Consider the following 23,002-nt stretch of genomic DNA (forward strand, 5'->3'; position numbering starts at 1 on the left):
TGGACGGTGGGACACGTGATCATGCAGTGACGTCACGACCCATGACACGACCAGCCAATAAATCACCAAATTTACAGTAAAACCCCCCAGAAACATCAAGACAATAGCTTTAATGGCTGCATGCCTATTGATTCGTCTCATTTTGCCACATGCGGCTGTTACAGGCCGAGTAACGCGGAGCGGAGCATGCCGGGAGCTGTAGTCCCCGAGGGAGACTCTTGGTTATCACGTGACACTGGGGGGTTTCTGCGGCTGCAGGAGGTGACGGAGTACGGAATGCAGAGAGGGTCAAAGTGCGAAGCAGCTCAAAACAAACAGCGCGGGAAGTAGGAGATACTCAACACTACCATAGGAAAATATGTCACCTTGGTAAATATCAGAACTGCTGGGAACCCAGACCGGGACAGGTGAATTCCTCATTGGGTTTTAATGACATGTTTCATTGGAGGCAGAAACAGGACTGGCCAGCTTGTCTGTGTTTACTATTCCAGCCAGAATTATTCACTAACAGAATTATCCACTAACAGGGCTATCCACTAAACTGGGAATTATCCACTAACAGAGCTATCCACTAAACTGGGAATTATCCACTAACAGGGCTATCCACTAAACTGGGAATTATCCACTAACAGAGCTATCCACTAAACTGGGAATTATCCACTAACAGGGCTATCCACTAAACTGGGAATTATCAGACATACTAACAGGGCTATCCACTAAACTGGGAATTATCAGACATTATACTAACAGGGCTATCCACTAAACTGGGAATTATCCACTAACAGGGCTATCCACTAAACTGGGAATTATCCACTAACAGGGCTATCCACTAAACTGGGAATTATCAGACATACTAACAGGGCTATCCACTAAACTGGGAATTATCAGACATTATACTAACAGGGCTATCCACTAAACTGGGAATTATCAGACATTATACTAACAGGGCTATCCACTAAACTGGGAATTATCAGACATTATACTAACAGGGCTATCCACTAAACTGGGAATTATCAGACATTATACTAACAGGGCTATCCACTAAACTGGGAATTATCAGACATTATACTAACAGGGCTATCCACTAAACTGGGAATTATCAGACATTATACTAACAGGGCTATCCACTAAACTGGGAATTATCAGACATTATACTAACAGGGCTATCCACTAAACTGGGAATTATCAGACATTATACTAACAGGGCTATCCACTAAACTGGGAATTATCAGACATTATATTAACAGGGCTATCCACTAAACTGGGAATTATCAGACATTATATTAACAGGGCTTTCCACTAAACTGGGAATTATCAGACATTGTACTAACAGGGCTATCCTTCGGCCCAATTTGGACATTTCCACTTAGGGGTGTACTCACTTTTGTTGCCAATGGTTTTTTCAGTTAATGGCTGTGTGTTGAGTTATTTCGAGGGGACAGCAAGTTTACACTGTTATACAGGCTGTGCACTTACTACTTTATATTGTAGCAGAATGTCATTTCTTCAGTGTTGTCACATGAGAAGATATAATAAAATATTTACAAAAATGTGAGGGGTGTACTCATTTTGTGAGATATTGTAGGTAATCATGATAAAAAATGAAATATTCCATAGTTAACATGTTCTTGTTTAGCACAATGGGCATGTTTGGCCTTTCGATTATTGTTTATGTTTATCTGTAATGGTCATGGTGTGTTTATAATACCTCTCCAAAGAAACAAAATAAAGAGTAATCCAAATACTGCATGTATCAATGTGTTTTGCCAATATGTTTAGTGACTACTTTTATATTTCTGTTTTAATCACAGGGTGATTTTCCTGTGGATCCACAGAACAGAATGAGGCTCCCAGTGACATGATGTTCACAGGCGTGGGGAAAGTTTCTGGACTCCGGTGATGCTTTTTCTGCCTAGAGGATTTTCATTTAGTAAGCTCAGGTTTGCTACTCAACCTTGGATTCGTTTCTGCTCTCGGGCATCTGCCAAGAAGATGTCGAGGGGCTTGATCCAGAAGGTTTTGTGCGTTGCAGAAAAGAATGATGCAGCCAAGGGTATTGCAGATCTCATGTCTAACAGTAGAATGAGAAGGGTAAGACACTCAAGCAGCAGTGGGCAATGTGGAATAACGTGTGGTCCTTTTATTGTAAATCCTTATTACTAAATGGGCTTGCCACACTGATTGAGCCTTTAACGTGTACAACTTGGTCTTAAAGAGACACTCCAAGCACCATAGCTACGGCAGATTATTGTATTATAACAGCTTGTTGTAATGTTTACACTGCAAGAAGGCTATGAATCCATATTACCTAATAAGTGAATGTGTGATTACTGCAGGAAACATAATAGTAACTAGTGTAGGTAGCGCTCTATTCTTTGTAATGATACAAAATATGGCAATAGTTTAACACTCTTAAAGTGCAAAGTATAAACACCATATTAAGCAAAAACATTCAAATAAACAATATAGATGTATTTTCAAATAAAACAAACCAAGTATAAACCTTAAACCCACCAATATTACCTTAGGTACACTGACCAAGAGAGTAGAGATCACAGCCTCAACGTTTCGGCTTGGTGACTTTCTCAAGGGGATCACAATCTGGCTCTACACTGCCTGTCTTATTTATAACCATTGTGCATGTGTAGGTAATGTACCAATAAAATGAGCGGAATCCTCGGAAATCGGCCATAATTGTGTGCACACATCCTGACGGAGAGTATGACGTTGTCACTCATATGATGGCTGGGACTATGTAGTGATCCTTCAGCCAAAAAGGATATTTTGGTGGTATACCCAAGTAGTCAGCTGGCTACTGCCAAGGTTGCCCTTTTCCTGAGTGTTTATGCTCTCTGCTGCAGTATATGCCACTGTCTGACCCAAGCATAAGTCGAGAATTAGTGTCTCCAGGAAGTTCGGGTCAGAGCCCCCACTTAGTCCAAAAAGCGCCTGGATAAGATGTAGCTAGCCGAAGTTAGATAGAAATCCTAGTTTTTTTAGCGAGTCGCAGCCACCATCCGATCCAACTCACGGCTCCATGACGTTGGGTAGAATATCCCGGTCACCTTAGATGATGGCGCTTTCCGTCAATAGATGGAGCTCCCTCAAATTCTTGGCCTCACCACATCCCCTGTCTGCCCTCCAAAAAGCGCCCTTATTGGTGGTTCTGGGACCGAGAGCACCCTAGGCAAACTTTTACCGGACCACAGCAACCCCGCAATCCGATAATCATCCCAGGTAAATTGGAGGTAGCTCCCAGTCAGGTGTGTTGTGTCTCAGCGGCTCCCTGCCCCGACCCCACCGTCGTCTCCTGGGCCGGGCAAAAAGGGCGATAGGCTGGAGACAAGTATTAATGTCAGTAATAACCGTTCCTTTTTGGAAGAGGTGGTGGCTGGGAGCCATGTACTAATCCTTGGTGACCGGGTGGTCTGTCACAGATATTTCATTTTAAGATGCATTCTAAGCCAGGCTGCATGCTGCCAAAGGATTAAAGTGCATGTTAAAGATACCTACATATTAACTTGTTACCGCCCACCGAAGGAGTCAAAAATGTGCTAAATGCAATTCATTCCAAACATAGTGTAAAATGCAGTTTGTTTCAACATAGGACATATGACAACCGTTCATAAGTCAAAAGGGCATAGCTGTATATGAAGAATATAATAATTATCAAATTGCACAGATATATAATGTTTTGGGGTACCAAGCTTATAATGTTCTGTATGTTTCTTTCTTTTTTTTTTTTTTTTCCTTTTCCCTTCCCATTTCAGAGAGAAGGATTTTCCAAGTTTAATAAGATCTATGAATATGAGTATCATTTATTTGGAAAGGTAAAACGATTGTAATGATCAATAAACCTGTTCTAAATGCGCTTGCAGGTTGTGGCGGGCTGTTTAATTTCTAATAATGATGCCACGTTAACATTAATATTTACGTTTTGTACTGTTCTGCAGGATGTAAGTGTTGTGATGACCTCTGTGTCGGGACATTTATTGGCCCTGGAATTTCAGAGTCACTTGAAAAAATGGTTGGTATGGACAGATTATCAAAATCTAACTGCTTATTGCGTTTCCTGAGAAAGACCTGGCCATTCTTACCCCCTCATTTCTAAGTCCTTATCAAATTTAAATGACATCCAGAATCCTGGAGTTTTTAAATGTTCTGGAAAATAATGAATAACAAATGTATTTTTATTTTTTTATGTCAGTATTTTGAGATCTCAAATTATATGACAAAATGAATATCTTTGTTGAGCTTTGTCAAACAGAGAGTGGGAAACCTTCAAGCTACAGAACGACAAATCACAGTGCAATATCAATATTGTTATTTGCAATATATTAAAATGTTGAGAAACATAAATACAAGTAGTTGGACTATTAAAACATATCTTATAGTTTTCTTTAAAAAAAAAAACAGTTTTTCACCAAACGTGTATTATTTATGTTGCGCACAAAGTAGGTAGATCGTTTACTTAAAAAATTGTTATTGAAATAATGCATTATAGAATCTAGAAATTAATACAAACCCCTTAGCCTGAAAGGTCCGTTGCTGCTGCATACACATAGTACATACAAATGTCTACAGAGACTATAAAGACGAGTACTTTTTCTGAGTGCATTTTCTCACATTGGATAGCATATAAAAACAAGTCTTAGCTGGTTGTTTACCCCTGCAATAGCGTGCTTAAAGGGGCACTCCAAACACATAAAGCACTTTCCACCCCTTGCTTTATGTGTTAAGAGTGTGTCCTTTTCATTTTACAAAAAAGGTAGATTTTATTTTTGTTTTGTTTTTTTTGCAATTTTGCAAATGTCTTATAAATGTAGGCTGACTGTAAAAATCCACTGATGGCTTAATCACTAAGCAGTGAATTTAAAATCAAATTGCCCATGTTAGACTTGCATATGCAGACGTGACTGGCTACAAATAACTTTAGGGGAGGAGGGGGGGGTTGTTTTGTGTTTTTTATATCCTTTAGTTTGGTTTTAATGTAAAGATCCATTTCCCTTGTGTGGTGAATACAGCAAAATTGGGTACATGTGCTATAGCTTTAAATACGTCTCTTGGGTTTAGGCAAAGCTGTAACCCGGTGTCCCTGTTTGATGCAGAAGTTGAGAAGTATTGCCCAGAGGATTATGTCAACATAAAGGTATGTTTTATGTTTAAAATTGCAGGTTTTATTTTTTATTTTTATTATTCTATTATTGTATGTCTTGATTGATTTATTTATATGTATTTATTTTTATAAAGTGATTTTATATGAGTTATCACTCAATAAATTTATTACGCATTTCATATTGTATTTACTCTGAGCGCACATACTATTTTGACTTTTGAGCTTCCACTCAGTTTCAGACGCTTGTTATATGTATGTAGCTGCCCCCCTTTTAAAACAGTTGTGGTTTATTACACCTTGTATCTACTTTTGGAATTGCAGAGCAAAGAGCTGTTTAGGATTTAGCTCCGTTTCCCATAGTTTGATTGTGTAAAAGAGTTTTGGGATTTTCTTCTTGGTTGTTAAAAAAAAAAAAATATATATATTTAAAGGAAATTTTAAACTTGGGCCAAATTACTATATTGCTAGTTTTCAGGGTTAATCACTAAAGGCCGAACTTGAGTGTTTTTAAAACCTACAGCAATCTGATATAGTACAGAGCTCTCTGCAGACACTGGTTGGTGGAATTCTGGAGAATGTAGGAGACAGCAGCAGGATTGTTCATGTTGAGTACCCGGCTATGAAAGAATATGTGTATTTTGGGGTGTCTGGTCTATACTTGTATGTCTGTGATTTTAGAGGACTTTGGAGAGGGAAGTGCGGCAGTGCCAGGCGCTGATTATCTGGACTGATTGTGATCGAGAGGGTGAAAATATCGGCTTTGAGGTCATCGATGTTTGTAAAGCAGGTATGCAGCCACATGTGTAAGGCCAAAAGTATCCATAATGACACGTTCCTGCTTTGCTCAGTTTCCACACTTCTCCCTTAGTTATATGGGCATCTGCATTTATTCAAAACCATTTCTCCCACCAATGCTCTTTACACCTGTCTTCCCTTATTGTTCCAGTGAAATCAAGCCTGCAGGTTTTTAGGGCTCGTTTTTCAGAGATCACCCCACGTTCTATCCGCATGGCTTGTGAGAACCTGACACAACCCGACCAGAACATCAGCGACGCTGTCGATGTGAGAATGGAGCTTGATCTGCGAATAGGTGGGTGAACACCGAACATGGATATTTTTATTGTTGATTTTCTCTGCATCCAGTCTTCACAGCACAAAACAGTGCTGCTAATTCCAGAATCTCTCAATGAATCAGTCTGCTTCCTGGCAGACACATCCATACAGAAGGCATTGCTGTACTCTCGTACCTGTAGAATTATTCTAGAAGCTCAATATGTCTCTCGTGTGTAAAACATGTCCATTGTGTCACACTTAGGTGCTGCCTTCACTAGGTTTCAGACTCTACGTCTTCAGAAGGTCTTCCCATCTGTGTTGTCCAACCAGCTGATCAGCTATGGCAGCTGCCAGTTCCCTACATTAGGATTTGTGGTTGAGAGATTCAAAGCCATTCAAGCCTTTGTTCCAGAGACTTTCTACAAAATCAAAGGTACTTTTGTAAATATACCCCACGTTACTTAAACTGCTGGAGCTGCCCTCTGTGCGTTGTTTTGATTCATAAATTTTTAAACTTGATATTGTAGCAACAAGTAAAGCAAATCATGTTTTAAGAGCGTACACACAAACAGATAAAACATATACAACACAGGAAAATCTATTAGGCAACATAATAAAAATGGGCATTATGTTATGTAGGACAGAATGTGAGGGCTTTACTTTTTTAGTGATGGTATCACTTTCTCAAATAGCAAGGTTCTTCCACGTTTTACAGTAAGGGATGACTTTGTGCACAGCTGCTATTTACCAGAAAGGATACTTTTAGATTTATTTTGGTTGTCCTGGAATGTTTCTCCTTGGTATTTCAAATTGTCTTCTTTAAGTTGCATTTTGTGAGTTCCACACATCCGTGGCATGCTTTGGAATTCTCCACATGGTACCCACTTTGAATAAGGTAGAGTGCTGTGTTGGCAAATGTGTATTTACCTTAGAATGATGCTCACAGTCTGTTTAATTTGGATCATCCGATCCTGCATGTTCCTTAATACTTAATGTTATTTGCTTGTTTCTTAGTAACTCATGAACACGAAGATGGAACTGTGGACTTCAACTGGAAACGGAACCGTCTCTTTAACCACACCGCCTGCCTGGTTTTGTACCAGATCTGCATGGAGGTTATTATCACACAACACGACCAAACATGTATTGATTCTTACTGTTACATAGCAACGGTTTATTCAGCAGCTGTACACAGTGGGAATATAAACCTGGGTATCTCACCACTACTTGGAGGGTTTCTTGTCAGAATACTGAATCACATATGCAATTGTTAGAACTCCCAAAAATGTTCTATAGTGTTCCCTTTAGGTGTGATCACAAGATATTCTTATGTACACTTTTTTCATTAATGTAGTTTGACTTTTTTCCACCAGGATGTGCTAATATGTTGTTCTGTTTGTAGGATCCAATCGCAACGGTTGTTGAAGTGGGAAGCAAGCCTAAAAGCAAATGGAGACCCGTGGCTCTTGATACCGTGGTACGTACTGTAAATTCTGTCCATTTTACTGAGCTATCTAGTCTCTGGAATGTCTGCTGCTTGAACATGCTAAACTGGGTGAGCATCATGGGTAATGCAGTCCATAACAGCTACAGTACCAAATGCTGGCCACCACGGCATTGATTGCTTGTTTTTTTATGTAGTATACACTGTATAACTGTCAGATCTTCAAAATGGCAGTGAAAGCGGACATTTGGTCCGTGGGCACAATTCCTTTCCCAGGTTGATCTATTCTTCATCATCACCCTCCCACACACATCTCCTTTTTTCTTTTGTCTATGCAGGAGCTGGAAAAACTGGCTTCTCGCAAACTGAAAATTGGCGCCAAGGAAACCATGAAAATTGCTGAGAAGTTGTATACCCAAGGGTAATTCAGTGTGGTTTTATGGGCATAGTGTTTGTATTATGTTTTAGTGTAATTGGAGGTTTGGTCAATAAATTGTAAGTTGGTGATCATTATGTTTAATGTTGAAAATGTAGGCCAAAGTCAACAAGCTATAGAATATCTCAAACTCGACTGTGTCCATTTTAGTTATTTTGGCATTTTGTTATCAGTGTCCCATTAATTAGATATACTTATTGTGATTAATATCAACTAATTTATGGAAGCACATTAACAATGGGACAGAGCAGCGAAAAAGAAATTGAATAGATTCACTCATTGTGCGAAGCCATAGGCATATGCTGGATCCCAAGAACGAAGGAGACATGTGGCTGGCACTTGGTGAGATGGGCGATCTGAAATGCATTCTTCTGGAGAATACAGAGGGATATAGAGGGGGTAGCATGATACATTTTTGAAAGTTTAAATCAATATTTGTAGGAGAGTGTGATAAACCAGGGATTTCAGGCCTAGATCAGCCTAAATATTACATGTGTTACTTTTAACCAGCTTGAATAATGCACTGCACAATTTATTTTCTTTTACAGGTACATCAGCTACCCCCGCACTGAGACCAATATTTTCCCCAAAGATTTAAACTTGACACCATTGGTTGAGCAACAAACGCAAGACCGTCACTGGGGTAACTTTGCACAGCGGATTTTGGAAAGGGGTGGGCCAACCCCTCGAAATGGCTCCAAATCAGATCAGGCCCACCCTCCCATTCACCCCACTAAATATGCCGGCAACTTGCAGGTGTGTGTCTTGTAAACATGATCAATCATTCTGTCATTTTCTGAATATGATCTAATCTCTAAGCTGGAAATTACAGAGACTTGATACGGGAATTCTAGATTGTAGGAAAGAACAGCTGAACTGGAAATATAGAGAGATTATATTTTTCTTAATTTGACTATTTTAGCCTAAAATGTAGGAAACCATTCGCTCCATATAATATCTGAGGTGCAGTTTATAGTGTGGTTACATTGTTAGCATGTAGCTGCTCATTACAGAAGTTAGAAAAGGCTAGTACTTTCACAAGGTAAAAGAAAACTGGACTTTGCAAGTTATCGAGTCCTCTCTCCTCATACTAACCTGCTTTTACCACCTTAACAACCAGGTTTAGGGAAATCCCTTTATGTGATGTCATTCATGGCATTCCATTTATTACATTGTGGAGTTAATAAATTCATTACATTGAGAAATTAAAGGACCACTCTAGGCACCCAGACCACTTCAGTTCAATGAAGTGGTCTGAGTGCCAGGTCCCCCTAGTTCTAACCCTGCAGCTAAAAACATGTAAATATGTTTACATTGCAAGGTTAATCCAGCCTCTAGTGGCTGTCTCTCAGTGAGAAAATCGCACTGAAATGACGCTGGACGTTCTCACGGAGTCCAGCGTAATTTCAGATCCCCATAGGAAAGCATTGAGTAATGCTTTCCTATGGGCAAGTTTGAATGCGCGCCTCTGGCCTTGCATACACATTCGGAGCTGACGCCAGCAGGGGGGAGGAGAGATCACCATCGCCGAGGGAGCCCAGCGCTGGATTAATGTAAGTGGCTGGCCCAGTGGTGGCGGGGGGTATTAACCCTATGGTGCCATGAAAATAGGCTTGTTTTCCTGGCACTATAGGATCCCTTTAATATATTCATTACATTGAGGAGTTAATAAAGAAGCAGGCTGTGACTATATTTGGAGACCATTTCAAACACTCTTCAAGGCTACTCTAGATCTCCTAACCTTGCCATGACTAACCGTAGCAGCCATAGATAGATCTTTGGGAATTCTACAAATTCCATTGTACTCAGCCAGTGTTAAGGCTTGTCAGGCTTTATGGGAAATCTATACAGTTAGATGCCTTTGTTCACATACAGTAGGTTCTGAACGCAGTCACACAGGATCGATGTGAGAAAGTCATTGGCTGATCAGAGTCTCTTGATGATGGGTTCCGGATTAATGTTTTTCTCTTTAAAAATGTGTTTTCAAATTACTACTTCTCTTTAAGGTTTTTTTTTGTTTGTTTTTTTTTTTTTTGGTCATAGTTAAAGATTAATGCATCTGTTTTTGTTTCTGTTTAAGATTGGAAATGTTGGAATTAATTCAAATCAGACCTAATTTAATCTCTACTCTCCCATGTTCAGGGCAATGAGCAGCGCATCTATGAATTTATTGTCCGTCATTTCTTGGCCTGTTGCTCCCAGGATGCTCAGGGGCAGGAAACCAGTGTGGAGATTGAAATTGCTGCTGAGCGGTTTGTGGCTCATGGGCTGATGATCATCGCCAGAAACTATCTGGACGTTTATCCATATGACAAATGGAACACAAAGGTGACACACCTTCTGGAGGAGAGAAACTCATTTATTGCTTTTGAAATCCTTTTCTGCTGAGCAGCGATATGGGATTTGTCATGTAGTACGTCTGTCTGCATTTTTTATTCCATAATGGATACTCTAGGAACCATAACTCCTATAATGCACTGTACTGGTTTGTGGTGCTACCGTGTTTCCCCGAAAATAAAACATCCCCCAAAAATAAGCCCTAGCCCTTTGCTAATCTATGTTCGGGGAATTTTCCCCGACCATAGATTTGAGGAATTCAATTCGCTAGTAAGTTTATCTATGTTCGGGGAGGTTTCTCCGAACATAGATACGCAAGAGTCCATTCACGAGTGAACTAATCTATGTTCGGGGAAGTTTCCCCAACAGGATTCCATGCCCTAGTGAATTGGTCTATGCATGGGGGAATTCCCCCGTACGTAGACCTGCATTCTAGCACACGTTTTTTTCCCAAAAAATAAGACCTCCCCCCCCCTAAAAAAGCCCTAGTGGGTTTTTGGGGGCAAAAATTTATATAAGACCCGGTCTAATTTTCGGGGAAAGACAGTAGGAGTACTCTGGTGACATCCAATAATAAGCTAAACCCTGTAAGGCATATTATGCCAGAACATATGAATATTATTCTATTACTCACATTGCAGGTCACAACTAAGAAAAAATGGTATCACACCCATTTTTGTAGCTATTTAAAACCAAATAGCAGGGGAATTGTGACATTGAGAAAAGTTGAGATAGCAAGTTGTTCATTGACACCCAAATGCCTTATTAGACAATGGTCTAATTCAATTTACAACTTCAAAACACTTAAACTTCTTTAGCAAAGACAGTAAACAAATAGATTTTGTTGATTCTGCCTAGCTATAAAATCTAGTGTGTGCTTACTCTAACAATATAGGGTTTTCCATCTCATGATGAATGAGAAGAAGACTCAAAGTCCAGATTACAAGCCCTCTTGTGAGAGTAATATGAATGGGGGTTAATATTGAATGGTCTGACTGAAATGAAGTCAGGATTTATATTTTAAAGTATGTCTGAAAGGCAAAGTATAATCATTATATTATAGTATAGCATGTAAGCTCTCAAACAGTGTTCAGACGGTTTGGCACATACTCTGTTCTGTTAGGCTTTTAGTCTGCACTGATAGGCTAAAGGGGAAGTTCATACATCTGCATATCTTCTTCATGTATTGCCTGCAATAATTAAATGAGAGGGGCATTCCATTTTGAGGCACGATATTGGAAAGCTGATTTGCTAAGACATATTATGTGGTCGTTGAGAGGTTAAAATGCAACATATTTTCTCTCCCTCCAAAAGCAAGCCAATGGCGGCTACAAACAACTTCTATACTTATAGACTGTATATTTATCGGATCTGTTATTTTATTGTAAACTGGCATTTCAATCCTACATAAAGGGGTGCTTATCAAATCATCGCAGGTTTGCAAACGGACCTGTCTTTAAAAAAAAAAAAATATCACACTAGAATCTTCCAGTTTAGTTTTTTGGGGTTTTGTTATTGTTTTGCGGATAAATGAGTACGACCGCTACAGCATGTGCCTGTCTTCTATATACAGCTTGCAGGTGCCGATTATTTGTCGTTCCTAAAATCTGTTTGTTACTTTAGATTATTCCTGTATATGAAATGGGCGCCAGATTTCAGCCCACCACAGTGGAGATGGTAGATGGGGAGACTAGCCCACCCCAACTACTAACTGAAGCAGATCTCATTTCTCTTATGGAGAAACATGGAATAGGTGAGTTGCAACAAGCATTAGGGCACATTCAGGATATTGGGTCTATCGGTGACATTTGTAAAAGGTATTTTCCTACCCATACAGTAACAAATATGTAAAAAGTCTTGTTTTGCTGTAAATACCAATGCTGGCCTGCCATGATCAGCATTAAGCATGTTAAATACATTATTCTATTCCTTTTATAACTCAATCAGAAGTCAGTTTTAATAACACCAATTAAAAAGAACACACACTTATTTCTCTTAATCTGTGCATTTGTGTGCAGGTCTTCCCATTACAGGTAAAGAATGTTTGCTTGTTTATACTCTCTATAGTTTTAGGAAATGTTTAAAGGGAGAAGAACCTGCTTTCAGACCCTGAGTTATCTAGTAAACGTGTATTGGATTGTACTTTTATTTTGTAATTGGCTGTGTGCTGTTATTCATTCAGATTGATTCCTATCGGAGTATCAGATTGCTTATTGCTTGTATCCCTGCAGGTACTGATGCTACACATGCAGAGCACATTGAGACCATTAAATCACGCATGTATGTGGGTCTCACGGCAGAACAGAGATTTCTCCCTGGAGAGCTGGGGATGGGGCTGGTGGAAGGTGAGATTCCCCATTCCTACATCTACTAAACCAATAAGAGGTTTATATGTAAAAAAAAATGTTTGGGGGGTGTGGGACTTTTACAGGTTGCTCCAGCCTGCATACCCACTTCCGCCTTTAGAAGCACTTATGGTGGAAGGAATCTGTATGTGCAATGATTCGGCTTGAAATGCTGCACTTAAAGAGAGAGATCCACTTTTGTGCCAAGGGCTAGTTACACCCCTGGCACACGCGAACAATGTTCCAGCTGCCTAATGTTAATTCTGTGAAAAATGACATCTGTCGTCGTGCACGCTGTGCACTTGCAACAGACGTAAGAAGCATCTACAAGGGGAACATTGTATCTCTGCACCTTATGTTTACTGTCGCTGGTCCCCGGTAAATTTTCTTCCCATGTACAAGACTCGTATAGCCACAACAAGTATACTTACCAGTGACTAACCTAAATATAATATTCTGTAAAAGTGCCTTAAAAATATGGAGCATAGTCCCTGCTCCTTATTGTTCCTAAACTCCCAGAGCCTGCTTAGGAAGCTCAATATTGAAATACGAAGTAGACTTTATTACACTTTCTTTGCCATATCATAGGATACGATTCCATGGGCTTCGAGATGTCCAAACCAGATCTTCGTGCTGAGCTGGAGTCTGATCTGAAGTTGGTCAGCGAAGGGAAGAAGGACAAATTCCTGGTTCTAAGACAGCAAGTCCAGAAGTATAAGCAAGTCTTCATAGATGCAGTAGAGAAAGCCACCAAGTGAGTCTTTGTGTGTGGGCATATTTTGGGTTTAATTTAAATTTACTTGGGGAACCTTAATGTCAGATTTCTTACTAGCTGTTTTAACATATAAATAATAATATATTGAGAGACTAGGAGCCAGAACAGGGTGGGAAGTTTGATGAAAGGCAGTTGTTCAGTGCTCTCCTACCCAGACAGTAGGGCACTGCCGCCACATACCTACAATTCTCGACAAGCCTTAGAGATAAAGCAGATTATTAACAGTGTTCCATTATGGGGAATGTTGTAAGTGATATGTCTTGGTGCACAGGTATTGTACAATGAACCCATATATTTCTTTTACTCTTCAAAGGCTGGACGAGGCTTTGTCGCAGTACTTTGGGCAAGCAGCGCAGTCTGTCCCGCAGCATGAGATCTACACGGAGACACCCCTTCCTGTACGGAAATGCCCACAGTGCAACAGGGACATGGTACTGAAGACAAAAAGAGATGGAGGGTCAGTGATTATCTAAACATACAGAAAAGGGATATCTAGAGTATCTCTCAATTAATTCATGAAATAATTTTCTGATATTTATAGGTGTGTTGGCCAAAGCTCACTTGAATAATGTTCTGTACTAGCTGTACATTTAGAAAGCTGACAGCTGGCCTACAACTCCCATAAATCCCTGCCAGGCAGCCTCTCTGTAAAATGTATGTATTCATAATGATCAGGTACAGGTGAATAACTGGAGCATAAATGGATACACTGATGGTTGGGGAGGGATTCTACACTACTAGCCCAGCTTTAAAAGTTACTTGCCACTGCACGTCTGGAGAGTCCATGGCACACTCACCAGGCGTAAGTGTAGGTGGCTGGAGAATGACTATGAAAACATAGCATCAGTTTGGGTCCGGTAACTTTCTATGTGGAATGGTCAAAATGCAAAAAAGAGGTTGAATTTCCTTTAATTTCTGAATGACCTCTTTAAAGAAATGTTCTTTGTATCTAATGTGGCAACAAAGCATTAGTTTATTAAAAGAGATACACATTGTGTTTTTTTTTTCTCTCTCTCCCTAGTTTCTATCTGTCTTGTGTGGGGTACCCAGGCTGCAAATCGTCCGTGTGGTTTCCCAGCTCAGTCCTTGAAGTCTCTCGAGATGTCAGTATCTGCACAACATGCGGGCCCCATCCAGTCCACAGGTGATGGAACACCCTAAAAAGCATTCAGCTCTGTGACATTATATTGTAAAGGGATTTCTGGGATATTTGTGTATATGTATACAGACATTTAATGTGTATTTCAAATTTAAGGCCAAAGTAGCCAAACTTGAAACATAAAAGACTTGGAGAATTCTGCCAAGTTTGATGATTTGTGCCTTCTATCTGAAATTCACTTTGACTTCCTGACAATTAATACTTACAGGGAATTGCAGGGAATTCAAAGTGAATTTCAAACTGAAGGTCGAATCGAAAGCATAGCTAACTGTGAGAATTTTTCTGGTTCAGCTTTTTTGACCTAACTTTTTAATTCATTATTTTTGCAGTGCATAGTTTGGTGCATAAGCTCTCTTCGACACTGCATTGGTGAAGCCAGCTATCTGAGTCTAGGACAGCAGTTAAAGGAACACTGTCACATGTGCGGTTTTGTACAAACCATAAATATAGAGCTATTATTCTTTATGTTTAAATAGAGAACAGGTTGTATTTTATTATTTGCATTGTATGAATGGCTTTCCTAGTACATCCATATCATGTAAATTCATATACCTGCCCTGGCACAGAGCATGAGCGTGAATGTGTTCATATGGCATTTTTTTTTATCATATTTTGTTTTTACCTAGAAGGATGCATTCAGATTCCTCTCATTCTCAAATGTGACCTGGAGAGCGCATTCACACACATTGTTACACTTGTATTCAGAGACATATAAAGAACAATTACCGATACTTTGGTCCACATATAATTATAAATGAGCATTGAGTATCCAGAACACATACATGTATTTCTGACACTATAGTCCTGAAGTGGTTGTTTAGGTGACTGCCCCCCTCTCTTTGTAGTAAAAAGGTGACTTTACTCACCTTTTTTCCACGCCATGGCAGTCTTGCCATGACTGGCTCCGCCTCCATGGCTGAGATCATCAAACTTGATGATCTCAACCAATCCAGTGCTTTCCCATAGGAAAGCATAGGGAGATTATTGCGCATGTGTGGTAAAACTTAGCATCTCCTTATTGATGCATTGAATCAATGCATCTCTATGGGGAACGTTCAGCGTCCCCATGCAGAGCGTGTAGACACTGTGCAGCACTCACCCAGGAAGCACCTCTAGTGGCTGTCTTCGTGACTGCCACTAGAGGTGTTACTAGCCAGCAAAGTAAGAACTGCCTTTTCTCTGAAATGGCAGTGTTTATAGTGCTAACACTGCAGGGGCATGCTGTAGACACCAGAAACATCACATTAAGGCATTAAGCTGTAGTGGTTCTGGTGACTAGAGTTTACTTTTAATGGATGCATGTGTTTTAAGGACTTCAGATTGAGGGCAAAGTTGCTATTTTTTAGGGAGTTTACTCGACATACAGGAAGATTTTCAGTAGAAAGCATATAATAGGCATTACCTACATACAAAGTATCGTGGCGGTAATTTTGTTTTATACTTTCGGTACATTCACTGACCGTTCCTCTTTAAAGCTTAACATGCAGAACTGCCAGGGGCTGTGACGTGTACTGCATCCAAATGTATTACCCTTCTGAGCTGTAAGAAGGGATTTGTAAATGGACTGCAGCTTGTAATTAGTTTCTGTTCTTCTAGGCTAAAGATGAAATTTAAACGGGGCAGCATTCCACCTCTCATGCCCCTGGAGTTTGTGGGGTGCATTGGTGGATGTGACGAGACCCTTCGAGAGATTCTGGACCTTAAATATCTACATGGTGGGAACAGAGCCCCCACTGCTGCTCCTCGTGATGGGAATCAACTTCAGGTGAACCAGAGCCGCAACCACACGTCAAACCGAGGCGAACCAGGCCGCCAGCCACCAGCCAAAAAGGACAAACAACCTGCACTGGTGATGCCTGCTGTCCCTAGAGGCCCTCTGGCCAACACCACCAACAGTGACCGTAATGAAGTAGTCTGTAATTGTGGTGTGAGTGCAGTGCAACTAACTGTGCGTAAAGAGGGACCCAATCAGGGCCGGCCCTTCTACAAGTGCAATGGGGGTGCATGCAACTTCTTTCTGTGGGCGGATCAAGAAGGTGGAGCCAGCACGACTACACCACCTTCACAGTCCTCTACAACACGCCCCTCAAGCGCATTCACCAATCCAAGGCAGCCCCAAGACAGCTTCAGGTCCAGAGGGGGAAGTGAAGACTCGGGAGCTGGGGTAGAGGCTGTGTGTAACTGCAACCAGCCAGCAATAACCCGTACAGTTCAGAAAGATGGTGTGAACAAAGGCCGACAGTTCCACACCTGCGCTAAGCCCAGAGAACAGCAGTGTGGCTTTTTCCAGTGGGCAGATGAGAATGTCCCTCCAGGTGAGAAATCAAGGTGGGGTAAGGTGGCATCTTGTGTGTTCCTTGTATATCTTACTGCCTTGCCATTTACCACCAGCTGTCATGGGTGACCAATTAGGCATATTCTCCAGCAATGCACAGTAGATGCTTATTGCGTGTCCCTGCACTCCGTACAGGGAGTGCAGAATTATTAGGCAAGTTGTATTTTTGAGGATTAATTTCATTATTGAACAACAACCATGTTCTCAATGAACCCAAAAAACTCATTAATATCAAAGCTGAATATTTTTGGAAGTAGTTTTTAGTTTGTTTTTAGTTATAGCTATTTTAGGGGGATATCTGTGTGTGCAGGTGACTATTACTGTGCATAATTATTAGGAAACTTAACAAAAAACAAATATATACCCATTTCAATTATTTATTTTTACCAGTGAAACCAATATAACATCTCAACATTCACAAATATACATTTCTGACATTCAAAAACATAACAAAAACAAATCGGTGACCAATATAGCCACCTTTCTTTGCAAGGACACTCAAAAGCCTGCCATCCATGGATTCTGTCAGTGTTTTGATCTGTTCACCATCAACATTGCGTGCAGCAGCAACCACAGCCTCCCAGACACTGTTCAGAGAGGTGTACTGTTTTCCCTCCTTGTAAATCTCACATTTGATGATGGACCACAGGTTCTCAATGGGGTTCAGATCAGGTGAACAAGGAGGCCATGTCATTAGATTTTCTTCTTTTATACCCTTTCTTGCCAGCCACGCTGTGGAGTACTTGGATGCGTGTGATGGAGCATTGTCCTGCATGAAAATCATGTTTTTCTTGAAGGATGCAGACTTCTTCCTGTACCACTGCTTGAAGAAGGTGTCTTCCAGAAACTGGCAGTAGGACTGGGAGTTGAGCTTGACTCCATCCTCAACCCGAAAAGGCCCCACAAGCTCATCTTTGATGATACCAGCCCAAACCAGTACTCCACCTCCACCTTGCTGGCGTCTGAGTCGGACTGGAGCTCTCTGCCCTTTACCAATCCATCCATCTGGCCCATCAAGACTCACTCTCATTTCATCAGTCCATAAAACCTTAGAAAAATCAGTCTTGAGATATTTCTTGGCCCAGTCTTGACGTTTCAGCTTGTGTGTCTTGTTCAGTGGTGGTCGTCTTTCAGCCTTTCTTACCCTGGCCATGTCTCTGAGTATTGCACACCTTGTGCTTTTGGGCACTCCAGTGATGTTGCAGCTCTGAAATATGGCCAAACTGGTGGCAAGTGGCATCTTGGCAGCTGCACGCTTGACTTTTCTCAGTTCATGGGCAGTTATTTTGCACCTTGGTTTCTCCACACGCTTCTTGCGACCCTGTTGACTATTTTGAATAAAACGCTTGATTGTTCGATGATCACGCTTCAGAAGCTTTGCAATTTTAAGAGTGCTGCATCCCTCTGCAAGATATCTCACTATTTTTGACTTTTCTGAGCCTGTCAAGTCCTTCTTTTGACCCATTTTGCCAAAGGAAAGGAAGTTGCCTAATAATTATGCACACCTGATATAGGGTGTTGATGTCATTAGACCACACCCCTTCTCATTACAGAGATGCACATCACCTAATATGCTTAATTGGTAGTAGGCTTTCGAGCCTATACAGCTTGGAGTAAGACAACATGCATAAAGAGGATGATGTGGTCAAAATACTCATTTGCCTAATAATTCTGCACTCCCTGTATATTCCAGTCCCTTACAGACTGGTCTGTACACGTACAAAGCAGGCTGGCTGTCAGGATTAAATGGGCGTACTCTTCAAACTGGTAAGAGTTATATTTGGTGTACAGAGTAATGTTAGGTATGCGGTTTACCAATGTAAGCCGTGATGTGAACCATTGGATTTAAAACTTGCCCTTTTGTCCTCAGAAAATAATTCATTTTTGTATCCTTGTAAAATGTTCCTTTCATATTCTTCCTTTCTTCTAGGCTCTTCAACCAACTTCTCAAGCTCGTTTGGAGGGGGATCAAGTGTGCGAGGTTCTGGAGCTAAAAACAAGCGCTCAGATTATGGTTCAGAAAGAGGGCCTACAGCAAAGAAGCCACGGACATGTGGTATCTGCCATCAGCCAGGACACAACCGTACAAACTGCCCCCAGAACCGATGACATCATTTATATATATATACTGGTTACAATGTCCAAAACTTTATTATAAGAAACGTTAGTATTTTATATTTCAGAGCATATATTTTAAGAATATGTTCTCCATTTTCTTATGCAATGTAAGACTTGTAAAGGAGGGGGACACTTAAAATTGAAGCCTTCTTTACTTTCAAACAGATAAGTATCCGGCACCATGCAAAGAGAATGGTGAGAGTCAAAGAATGTGATCCTGCAGTTAACTTGTTCTAGACCAGGGTTGATTGGTGCTGAAAGGGTTAATTTGAGAGACAGAACCGCTTTATATGAATGTGCGTGTCTTTTTATGCTCTGTGTGGACTGTTGGAAAATGGGGGTAAGCTTAAATACAAGTCCATATTTTCCATTTACTCAATCGGGATTGAGAGCCATTTTCGTTAAACATATTGGTAATCTGCTGTCCCTGCGAAGACCTCCTACACTATTTCATTTCCAGCAATTAATATTACAAATTCTTATTGGTTTGGTGGTGGTGAAAACCAAAGGGTAAAAGGAAGAAAAACCAAAAGAAATTGGTCTGATTTATCATCTACGTATTAATTAATGTTTCTGTGCTATTCACAAATACATTTTAGTAACTGGGTCTGATAGAAAGCCTTCCAGAGTAAATGAATACCCGAATGAGCACACGCACTTTGAATAGTTGGATAAAGCACAAGGTTGTTCATTTATAGAGGTGACTGAGCATCATGGGATTTGTAGTGCTTGTTGGCTATAACCATTGAAATGCTATGGCATACCTGTTTTAAAAATGGAATGTTTCACACATTTATCCTGGGGTGTTAATCTTGAAATAACCCGAGTCCCTAGGAAACCTTGGATTAGTCATGCCCAACCTACATTTTGCCTAACAGTTCAGAGATTCCCCACCACTCCTGTTACATATTCCACGTTGCAACAGCCAATATGCATGCACACATGGGATATTCAAACAGGTATGGAAAACTCTGTTATTTACCATATCTGAGAATGCTCACATTTTGTGCTGACTTGTACATTACTGGGGTTGTTCCTATGTACTATACTAGAAAAAAAGAAAACTTTCACTATGATTTAATCTTGCTATTTTTTTTAAATTGTGGTTTTTAAATTTTCAATTATTTTTTTGTCTGTTTGTAAATATTCAAATAAACTTTGAAAAAAGTTTTATAAAAAAAAAAACTTTTCTAGGATGATACAGCATTTCTTTAAAAGACACTTCTACTAGTTATTGTGCAAGGAGTGCAGCCTATTATTGCTGTCCGTTTGTACAAGTAAAATCACTTTTTATTTCAGTGGGTGGACTTAAACTGATTGAAAATCTGTTGATCGAACATTGGAGGGCAGCACTCAAAAAATCTTTCTAAACTCCTTCAACTGTTTGTTTCAATCTATAAGTAGTACAGTTTTTTTCTGTATCATTGTATGGAGTACGGGAATAGGAAACCAAGCACCATGGAGCTGTCCACCTATAAAATCTTCATTCCCTTAGACATGTCCACCTATAAAATCTTCATTCCCTTGGAAGCATGTCCATTAACTCAAGGCTTGCATTGGACATGTTACCGAGATGTCATTTACCGGGTATTTAACACGTTCTATATGTTGAATGTGGTTGGAGGGACTTGATGACTGACCTGCAAATATTGTGCCAAAAATAAAACTCCAATACTATAGAAACTATATATATATTTTCTCCTCACAAAACTCTTAAGTTCTAAATCTTATCAAATCCACCCCCATTTTTTCAAATTAGTGATTTGACTGTTTATTCCTTTTGGAGAAAGCTGATTAATATGCAGAGTACAACACAACTCCTATTCCTACAGAGATGACACCAAACTCTAAAAAAGTGGGGTTATTCACTAATATAAGAAAATTCAAAGTGAATTGCATATTTAAAGGAACACTAGTCAGGAACACAAACATGCATTAAAACACTATCTAACCCCCTGCCTTTCTAAATCATACCTTATTCCCAGTCTGCCAGTGCTGACTCTGCCCACAATCCCCCTCTTTGGCTGACATCAGAAGTGATGATCTCAGCCTATCACAATGCATTCCAATAGAAAAGCATTAGATTGGCTGAGATTGTGATGTTGTCAGGTAGGGGCAGAGTCAGTGCTGGCCGACTGGGAATAACTTACAATTTAGAGGGCCCTGGCTAATCCACATCTCTTCATAGAGTTCAGTGTCTCTATGCAGAGACACAATGTCTGCCCGAGGAAGCACCTCTAGTGGCTACTGGAGTTGTCCCTTTTCTCTATAATAGTGTATACAACAAAATGCCTGCACGGACTCGCTATGCTCACTAGAACAACTACTTCAAGCTGTAGTTCTGGTGACTATAGTGTCCCTTTAAGGCAAGCATGTCAAACTCGCAGCCCACAATGAATATTTTAGCGAGCCACGAGTTTGCCATGCTTACTAAAGCAGAGTAGGCAGCTGCTTGCCCCACATTGCCGGTGCCTACTCTGCCAAAGTTACCCGGCCGGGGAGGAGAGGTCCCTGGTGACAGCAAAGGAGCTCAGTCTTCCTGCTCCGCAGTGCTCGCTCCCTCTGTAGTGGTGCTGGAATATGACGTCATTCCGGCACCACTAAATTACACGAGGGAGCAGGAAGACTGAGCTCCCGAGAGAAAATCAGGGAGAGGCCTCACACCAGCTCCCAAAAGGTAGGTAGCAATAAATGAAATGTGAATGTGTAAGTGTGTTTGTTTGTTGGGGGAAAAAAAGCTGACGCAGGAGGTCCTCATGCAGAGCTTGAGGACATCCAGCGTCGGATAACGGACCAAAAGTCCATATATTCGAAGCAAGGTATTGTTACGATTGGGGTACCTCAGGGATCTGTACTTGGACCCAATCTATTTTAATATTTTTATTAATGATGTTGCAAAAGGTCTTGATATGCAAGAAAAAGTAGGAATGTAGACAAGTTTGATTATAAAAATCTCCTTTGCCACTGTAGCAGCAGACATATCACCTAGCGGTAACAAAAACATTCAGAGATATTTTAAATGTACACTTCAGCAAAAAAAAAAAAACACATCCAAAAGTCATCTTTATTATCACAAATTAGGTTATTTTAGAAAACAGATGCGAGAAAAAAGTAGAAGCAGCACACACGGCTAGAACTGAGCCGTGCTATATATTTCTTTTTTGCACCAATAAGCAACCAATTCCTTTTTGATCGCAACAGATGCTAATATACTATGGCAAATCAGTTTTATATATTAATATTCTACACACATCTCAAAAGCAAGGAAGGTCAAATCATAGCTGTGAGAAATGCAGTGCTGAAGATAGAACAGACCTACCAGCAAGTACTATGTTTAGCTCCCATAAACTTTTTAGGTAACGCAGAAGTTTGGCACACATTAAAATATTTATTTTTATGTACATGGGAAGGAGAAGGGTTCTGACAGATCGTTTTGGATTGGCTAGTATTTTTACTGTATTACTCTACATGTGACTACTAGAAACACTAAGGGCTGTTTATTCACTAAACAGCATCTTAGGAATGTTCCAAATATAGCATTATACAGTTGCAGAAAATTGAAATCTCAAAAATGCAGCTCTTATGACTTAATCTTGAGTTAAGTCACTGTATATTGAATAAATGCTAGTATAAAGAGAAAGCAATTATAAAAACTACTCTAAAGCTCTGGCACCATTCTGACCATTTGATGGTAATGTTTTATACCCACATTAATGTGTTAGAAACACGATGCCAGTTTAAAAAAGACACTGGATGCATGGTACTTAACGTGCTTTTCAGGTTAACACAGGGGCCCAGCTCAAATCCCCCCTCCACCCCAAATACAGAGGAAGAAGTACTAATTAAAGTACAAAGTGGGTGTATCAAAGCTTCAATCTGAAAAT

General features: G+C 40.3%; 1 protein-coding gene across 1 annotated transcript; it reads left to right on the forward strand.

The window, feature by feature from the left end:
• The first annotated feature begins 138 nt into the window (after positions 1–138).
• On the forward strand, positions 139–19,109 carry TOP3A (DNA topoisomerase III alpha). The gene is made up of 20 exons (XM_063430647.1): positions 139–369; positions 1,812–2,091; positions 3,771–3,830; positions 3,954–4,027; positions 5,074–5,149; positions 5,795–5,903; positions 6,063–6,206; positions 6,432–6,602; positions 7,184–7,284; positions 7,572–7,646; positions 7,952–8,034; positions 8,598–8,805; positions 10,192–10,377; positions 12,010–12,139; positions 12,618–12,731; positions 13,320–13,485; positions 13,820–13,963; positions 14,528–14,650; positions 16,262–16,980; positions 18,931–19,109. The coding sequence occupies exons 2-20, from the start codon at positions 1,900–1,902 to the stop codon at positions 19,107–19,109; spliced, it is 3,054 nt and encodes a 1,017-aa protein (XP_063286717.1). The 5' UTR covers positions 139–369; positions 1,812–1,899.
• The last annotated feature ends 3,893 nt before the right edge of the window (positions 19,110–23,002 follow it).

Source organism: Pelobates fuscus, chromosome 8 (genome assembly GCF_036172605.1).
Source record: "Pelobates fuscus isolate aPelFus1 chromosome 8, aPelFus1.pri, whole genome shotgun sequence".
Classification (NCBI taxonomy): Eukaryota; Metazoa; Chordata; class Amphibia; order Anura; family Pelobatidae; genus Pelobates; species Pelobates fuscus.